The sequence below is a fragment of the Saccostrea cucullata genome, unplaced genomic scaffold (genome assembly GCF_032062105.1).
Source record: "Saccostrea cucullata isolate Sc308-1 unplaced genomic scaffold, CSIRO_AGI_Scuc_v1 ctg55, whole genome shotgun sequence".
Taxonomy (NCBI): Eukaryota; Metazoa; Mollusca; class Bivalvia; order Ostreida; family Ostreidae; genus Saccostrea; species Saccostrea cuccullata.
Genome location: NW_026937638.1, coordinates 738,189 through 746,885, shown reverse-complemented (window position 1 = coordinate 746,885; position 8,697 = coordinate 738,189). Strand labels below are relative to the sequence as shown.

Below are 8,697 nucleotides of genomic sequence, written 5' to 3'. Positions count from 1 at the left end.
GCACTGATCATTTAACATGACAAACCGACCCTTTACTACATTGAATACACCATTTAATTTGTATATGTATATTTTAACCTATAATAAGTAATGACGACCATTTAACATATTAATTATACCCGTTATTATATCGAATGCACCATTCAATTTTTATGCTTCACGCCGTAACAAGTAGCGTCGACCATTTAACATATCAAACCGACCCGTTGTTATATAAAACCGACCCGATATTATATCGAATACACCATTTAATTTGCATACTTCACCCTATAGCAAGTAGCGGCAACCATTTAACATATCAAACCGACCCGTTGTTATATCAAACCGACCCTTTGTTATATCGAATGCACCATTTAATTTGTATACTTCACCCTATAACAAGTAGCGGCGACCATTTAACATATCAAACCGACCCGTTGTTATATCAAACCGACCCGTTGTTATATCGAATGCACCATTTAATTTGTATACTTCACCCTATAACAAGTAGCGGCGACCATTTAACATATCAAACCGACCCGTTGTTATATAAAACCGACCCGATATTATATCGAATACACCATTTAATTTGCATACTTCACCCTATAGCAAGTAGCGGCAACCATTTAACATATCAAACCGACCCGTTGTTATATCAAACCGACCCGTTGTTATATCGAATGCACCATTTAATTTGTATACTTCACCCTATAACAAGTAGCGGCGACCATTTAACATATTAAACCGATCCGTTGTTATTTCAAACCGACCCGTTGTTATATCGAATGCACCATTTAATTTGTATACTACACCCTATAACAAGTAGCGGCGACCATTTAACATCTTAAACCGACCTGTTGTTATATCAAACCGACCCGTTATTATATTGAATGCACCATTTAATTCGTATACTTCACCCTATAACAAGTAGCGTCGACCATTGAACATATTAAACCAACTCTGTATTATATTGAATGCACCATTTATTTTGAATCTTTCACAGTATAATAAGAAGAGGTGACCATTTAACATAGTAAACAGACCCTTTATTATATTTTACACACTATTTATAATGTATCTTTCACCGTATAACAAGGAGTGGTGACCATTTAACATAAAGAACCGACCCTTTATTATATTAAATACACCATGTATTATGTGCGCTTAACCCTTAAACAATGTGTGGCGACCATTTATTATATTGATTCAACCCTTTATTATATAGAACACACCATGTAACATAATGTACCATACCTTAAGGCAGCTATGGCGTTCCATATATTAACGTCATAGACAATTCAACTGCGCTTCTTTAATGAAAATAAAACTTAGAAACGTTCATATTTTGTGATAGCCTATCTTCATTCTTATTCAACTGACAATCCTTCTCATACCACACACAAACCTGAAGTATCAAAAAGACGATTGGGCTCCTCAGTACATATGTAGTCTTTGAAAACAGGTCTTCCAACAGTCTCTTGAAATTCACATGGGAATCAGAATTTACAATGGATGAAAATAAAATTCTAATGCTAGCATTATAAATCGCTACTCATGGAAATTTGAAAGTACTCGTAAATTATCAATGAATTAACATAAAAAAAGTAATTTCTGCATCAAAATATGCCTTTCCAAAAGAACATTTTCTTTTATTTCAAACTTGAAATGTGACCTTTGATTTCGATGGTAAATGAGTAAATAAAACTAGGTAAAGCATAAACAAATTCGCATTTTTTATTTTAATCGTATGTAGTAAATAAAATGAAGTACCACACATGAAGTTGGACTTGTGCAAGACTCACCTTGACGTGCAGTAATAGGTGTATGATTTTGTTAATAAGCCGATTGGTCTATGTGTTATAAATTGACGTTCTCACGCAGTTCCCACACTTGTATTGATTTCAGCATTATAAGTACCTGTATACCGTATATAACCATCGTTACATGCCTTTAGTCTCACTCGCTGAAGCTCGTCTGGCCACTCCATGCTGACGGTGCCTCGTGTTAATCAAGGTGAAGAATGGCCTCAATAGACTCTGGAGAATTTTCAGATCTTGAACACAAAGGTGTAGCAGTTCTTTACTTTCTCTTTGGTAAGTAAAAAATACATTTAGAATAGCAGCCTCTGTTAACACTGTTAGATAATAAATAAATAAATACAAGAAGGGGAAAATCAATCATTTTTTATTATTTTAGAAAGCAGGAAGTAATTTATCTATTAAAGTGGAACTATTATAATGTCGAGATGTTAAAAAGAGAAATTTAAGATATCTTTTATTTTTCTCTCTTTGCGTTTTGTTAACATTAAATATTGTATGTTAAATGCCTATATATAATCCAGTTTCTCGGTGATGTTTTATATTGTATAGTTTGCTTCTAGCTGCAGATCTGTAGCTCTCCGAAAAAATATATATTGATAGACCGGAGAGCTACAGAGCCACCCATTGAAAAAACTGTATATTTATTGCGCACAAAAAACTGCGCTCGGTTCTCGATTTATTTCTCCATTTTTTCAAGGCTGTAATCTCAAAATATTACTAACCGTGTGTTCCTAACATATTCTTTGACTCTTTCCACAACAAAACATTCCTCATAATTGTTGTTAATAGTCCTCCTGGACCTGATATTGCAATCATCGGACATTTCGCTTATTTATACAGCAATCTTGGTTTCAAAGATAATTCGGTCCAATATGTTTCGTTCAGATGTCAACTACGAGAGAACTTGATAGAGGAGAGAGTAATTCTTTAAAAACTTCCATTTTTTGCAATTGAGGTAAGAATTTGGAAAAATTAATCAAGAATCGAGCACACTTTTTTGTGCGCAGTAAATATACAGTTTTTTCAATGGGTGGCACTGTAGCTCTCCGGTCTATCAATATATATTTTTTCGGAGAGCTACAGATCTGCAGCTAAGTTTGCTTCCACCAGAAAATAATGTTACTGGATACACTTGCATGTGAAGGCCTTTTTAGATTCAAGATGCTGTACGGAAAAAAGAAATAATTCTCAAAAATTAAGATTAAGTTGTATTAAAATGTTTTATTTCAAACTATCTATTTTCTATTTTCTTTGTAAATTGAGAAAATATATACATATGTAATTAGGAATTAAATCAAACTATGCCAGTTAAAAAATAATCCATGGATGAGATTGATTTTGTGCGTAATGGCTTATAATGTAAAATATTGGCGTGAACAACCAAAATTCATTAGTAGTACATGCATTAGATATATCGTATTCCAGCAATATGGAAAAGCTTCTGATTAATTAGATGTATTAAACAAAGCAAGCTTTTCATGACTATAATATGTGATTTATTTTCACATGCAAGACATTATGGTAATCATTACCAATATCATTTTATCAGATTATTATAAAAAGGAAGAATTTAAATGCAGCCAGCACGAAAGTGAGCACTCGAGATCTTCAGGGTTTATATCTTGTTTTGCATTAAGAAGAAAAATATTTTCATTAACAATCTTAAATCCTCAAAATATCTTTCTGTTTTCATAGTTTATGTTTAGTTTTCTTGCCAGAGCTTGTATCTCTCTGTAGGAGTATTGGGAGTTTTGACGAACTCGTTTGTGCTGAAAACTTTTATGAAGGATGGAGTGCTGACCTCCCCTAAAAACATCCTCCACGTGAACCTGGCGTTCTCCAACATCCTGGTGGTCCTCGGCTTTCCCTTCTCGGGCCTGTCCAGTTGGCACGGGAAGTAGGTTTTACGACAATCATCAATTAACGTTAAACTGGACAAAAAGAAGTGTGATTTAAAGCAGCAATACTCATAATCTAATAATTAATATTCTTAAAGAGTCTTAGAAAATTGTAATAAAACATTGAATAAATTTACATTTGCAGTAATGAAGTTTTATTTCTTTGCTACTTTAAACGCTAATCTAAAGGAAAATAAACTATTTACAGATGGTTGTTTGGTCAACAAGGCTGTCAATTATACGGAGTGGAGTCCTACACAGGGGGTATAGCTTGCACAGGCTTTGTATTTGCTTTATGCTTTGAACGATACCTGGCCAATCGACAAAGACAAATATGTAAGTATATAAATGTACTTTTCAGTCTTGCATGAAGAAAAAGTTAGAACATTGACAAAATCATTTGTATTGAGCAGATGATACAATGAGCTCCAGCACGTGGTGGTTGATTACCCTGGCTGTCTGGATACACGCGTTCGTTTGGGCTATTCTTCCAGTGTTAGGTTGGAGCAGGTAAGCTTCTTATCCTCAGCCGTATTCTTACTAATTTGACAAATGCCTACTTTGCAGCTGAAGCTTGTAATAACTAATCTCATAAGTATTGAATTGTTTTGTCAAATCTTCCGTTTAGTTATTCGATGGAAGCATCAGGAGTTGCCTGTGGCTTGAACTGGCTGAAACACGACTTTAACCACACATCCTTCGTGATTTTCATGACTATTGAACACTCCGTCATTTATCTGTTGGCATTCATTTTTCTCAAGTCTGCGAAAAGTTACGTGGACTCCCACACAATCCTCGAGGTCAACACACAAAACTGGTTCACCGAAAAACAGCTTGTCTGGGTACGGCTCCATTTCTGTTAAATTTCCACAACTGTTTAGTTTACTTTCTCACAGGATGAAAATCCACCATTCAGTCGACTGAATGGTGGCTGAATGGCCACTGAATGGTCACTGAAAGGTCACTGAAAAGACCCTTTCCCCTGACCTTTCCGTGATCATTCAGTTACCATTCAGTAGACTGAATGGCACATACATTTCAGTGACCTTTCCGTGATCATTCAGTTGAATCTTTTTATTGAATAATCGGCTTATTTTTTTTACATAAAAATTTTATTTCACTTTTTCCTGGTATAATGGCATCAAATGTATCTAATTCCGATAAAAAAAAAATACGAAAAAAATTCATACAAGAAAAAAAAATTGCTCCCAGGCCCAGAATCGAACCCAGGTCTCCTGCTTAGGTGTCCGCGACCTTATCGATTACGCTACGACTTCTTGTTGAGAAATGAGGATTTAAAATCAATTAATTTATAGAAATCGATGGAACAATCAGTTCACCTGTTGTATCGAGGAGCTGCGATGTGTATATATCTTGTATATCTTTTGTATATTCTATGTTAGTTGCGCGGATTTTGGGGACAGACTAATTAATTACACATCTCCTATCGGGATGATGACAATTATCAGAGACGGGCACCTGTTCCTGTGTCAAAGATCTAAGATCGTTGTAAATTCTCTATCTAGAAACTTAGTAGAATGATTTTATTAAATCAACAAATTTATCATTTAGAAAGCTAAAATCTACTATATTTTTTTCTACAAGAGTCATGTATAAACGATTTATTTATTCTTGTAATTAAAAATGAATTTAGAATAAAGTCTTTTAAAAACTAAATATCCTGCAGTTTTGACAATGACATAATTAAGAAACGAAATTGATCAGTAATACTTGCGATCTTCCAAAGATGGTTTAAATAATATAAATTCTGTCTCATCAATCAAAACTATATATTTCCATGAAAAAATACACGTATAAGCACTATAGAATGTTACGCATTTATTTAAATTTTGAATCGGTTATCGGATCGTCATTTTTTATCACTTGAAGAATTTTTGTTTTCTAAATGTAACTAGAAAATTAAAAATCATTTTGAATAAGTCTCAAATATTTTATAAAATTATAATAATTACTTAGACATATTTCAAGGTACCCGAATTTTATCACGATAAGTAAAAAAAAAAAAACACAATTAAGATTGAATAATTAATCTTTATTCAAAATATTGCTTCCTTGTTAAGGAAAAATATCTTATTATAAAATAATACGCTAGTGAAAAAATTGCTAAATTGAGACTTAAATATCACTGGAAGGTGGCGGAAAGGTCACTGAAAGACGACAGAATGGTCACTGAAAGTCGACGGAATGGTCACTGAAAGACGACAGAAAGGTCATGAAAGTCGACGGAAAGGTCACTGAAAGACGACGGAAAGGTCACTGAAAGTTGATGGAAAGGTCACTGAAAGTTGATGGAAAGGCCACTGAAAGTTGACGGAAATGTGTCCGCTGAATGGTGACTGAAAAGTATCTGAAATGTGACTGAAAGGCAACTGAAAGGTCACTGAAATGTATGTGCCATTCAGTGGCTGAATGGCCACTGAAAAGTTACTGAAAGCCGCCTTTCAGTTTTAACTGAAAGGTTTTGTTTCTTCCCGTGTCTCTAGATATGATTAATGATGACAAGACTAATTTATATAAAATCAATTTTATTTCTTGAAAAAGATGATAATGTTATATTTTGTAGATAACATTTGCTTTCCTTCTGATTGCTGGGATAGGCTGGGGACCATATGGCTATTTTGCAGTATGGAGCCAGCACACTCAAATTACCAGTATTTCTATGTTAGCCGTCACTTTGCCGCCACTGTTCGCTAAAGGATCAACCATATTTTACATTATACCATACCTTGTGGCTAGCAACCGTTTCCGGGACGCGGTTGTTGGAGGTGATGTGGGAAGTGGGGATAAGAAGGAAAAGTAGATAAATCTAGTGTCAACTAGAGAAACGTTTAAGGCGAGAGGAAAGGAAGAAAGGGGAGGCTACAACAATTTATTTTATCAGAATTTTATACTTTTAACAAAACTTTGAAAATGTTTAAAACCATGTCATAAAAGGAATAAAGATCGACCATAAAGATGGGAACCCGTTAAGGTAACCTTGGAGGATCTGTAAGAGCCATTGTTTGTCCTTTTTAATGTCTTGTTTTCATTTTTTAAGAGTGTTTTAGCTTTGAATTACCTACATGTTTTTATGCCATGATTAGCTCTTTATTATTATTTTTTTTAAATATTATGTTGCATTTGGTAATTCGTGCGTTTAAATTCAAAATCTTATTATTTATATTTGAACACTTTTTTGTATTTTTAACTTGTTTCCGAAAGGTGGCGTCTAAAAATGAGCGAAAATTTCTCGAAGAGACGGAAAACAAACAAAAAGAAAAAGAAAACTTACTCCATGACCTTAGAGCAAACGCTTTTACAACTGCGCTTCTCGGGCGAGGAAGGAATTTTGTGTTTGTATTTGGCTACTAGTATTTTACTTGCAAAAAGACGTTAATGGAAATACGAGTATAATAAAACTTTATACCAGACGTGAGTTTTTTTTTTAAATTTTTAACTGAACTTCCCATACTAATGCAGAAATATACATTTGCCGCCTGCAAAGGAAGATTATGTCTCCCAGGTAATTTGATACACAAGTGCATGTTCGATGTCCAAATCATTTCGAAAACAAAACAAACTATTGACCAAAAAGTTGATGAAACAAGGATATCAACGGTGTCCCATTTGAATTAATCATTTTGCAAGTTCTTTGGTCGATACAATTATCATGTCAGCAAGTACAATCTATCATCAAGTTGAATGTTGACTGAGGTTTTAACACCAATTGTTAGTCGATTATTTACAAACTGAAATATCTGCGGAATTTGATGTTTTCCCGATCATGACAAGGATCACACGGCGGGTGTGAACTGTCAGTTGCATTGGGAATGCTTCGTCCTCATTGGTACCTGATCCTACCTCTGATCTTTAAAAGGCCCGTGTTTGATCCACTCCCGACTCGATTGTTTCCATGGAGATCTGATCTCGAATATTGTTCGTTTATACAAAATTATCACCATATTTAATGTATTCACTGTATTTACAAAAGAAAATAAAATTATGAAAAGTTTGTGTATATTTTCAAACACTACCATTAATCATGAGGTTATTTTCAAAGCCTTTTCTCTTTGTGATAAGTATTTTCCTTCTCTTTTCTATTGTGTTGGTTGAGAAGTGATTTCTGTACACTTTTCATTTTTACCCTTTTCTCTCGAACCACTAGGCCAAATTTTAACCAATCTAGACACAATTCTTCTTTGCGGAAATATAATTTGAACGAAGTATCACATTTTCTTTCACGAGGAGTATATTCAGAAAATGAAAATTAAGTGGCACAATTCAAAATTCTTCCTCTCAAGAACTATTTGTCAAAAAACTGAAAAAGATAATTTTAACTTTTGTGACTTCTTCTTCACATAATTGCTATAATCAGATTTGTACGTAAAGTTATTTTTGTTTTTTCAATCGAGTGCTCAGTTTGGTAAAGCTGGAAAATAAGTAAGGGGTAAAATTTCATATAGAAATAATTTTACCAACATTTAAAATATCTTTTTTTTTCTTTTTTAAATTTTCTTCTCAAGAAACAGTTATTCTTTAAGATAAACGAGCATCCATGGGGAGTTTGGATTTTATGACATCGGGGTTAGAACGAGGCCACAATAGGGATATAACTTTTATTCTACTTTTAACAGGTCGGGTACACTACCTTATATGGAAGACAATTTTTAACACGTGACGATGTTTTCGTCACACCCGTTCTCCAATCAAATGAATGAGAACCAAAGCATGACAGCCTACTATGTGTTTACGATTCAATAACGACATGTGGTTTTCGTCGGTTTACTGCATTATATTTACTTCGTCACCGGAAAAACTGTAGAGTTTCTTTTTCAATCTGTATAAAGCCAAAATTGCCATATATATATTCCAATTTTCTACCAGAAAATGAATAGAAAAAGTTTAATTTTGGATTTGTATCTCTCCATTTTTTAAACAACTGGAATAAATTTTACGGTTAAAAATACGTGATAACGCATTTAAAATGCATGTACGAGAAT

General features: G+C 33.8%; 1 protein-coding gene across 1 annotated transcript; it reads left to right on the top strand.

Annotated features, from left to right (window-relative positions):
* Positions 1 to 1,806: 1,806 nt before the first annotated feature.
* LOC134248528 (visual pigment-like receptor peropsin) lies at positions 1,807 to 7,128 on the top strand. The gene is made up of 6 exons (XM_062730918.1): positions 1,807 to 2,072; positions 3,537 to 3,696; positions 3,906 to 4,033; positions 4,111 to 4,207; positions 4,326 to 4,539; positions 6,282 to 7,128. Exons 1-6 carry the CDS (start codon positions 2,000 to 2,002, stop codon positions 6,516 to 6,518), a joined length of 909 nt encoding a protein of 302 aa, XP_062586902.1. The 5' UTR covers positions 1,807 to 1,999; the 3' UTR covers positions 6,519 to 7,128.
* The last annotated feature ends 1,569 nt before the right edge of the window (positions 7,129 to 8,697 follow it).

Excerpts from the sequence above, each read along its gene's own strand:
- LOC134248528 (XM_062730918.1), top strand. The coding sequence starts at position 2,000 with ATGGCCTCAATAGACTCTGGAGAATTTTCAGATCTTGAACACAAAGGT. Across the intron at positions 3,697-3,905 it reads CTGTCCAGTTGGCACGGGAA|ATGGTTGTTTGGTCAACAAG; the intron begins GTAGGTTTTACG and ends AACTATTTACAG. Across the intron at positions 4,540-6,281 it reads CCGAAAAACAGCTTGTCTGG|ATAACATTTGCTTTCCTTCT; the intron begins GTACGGCTCCAT and ends TATATTTTGTAG.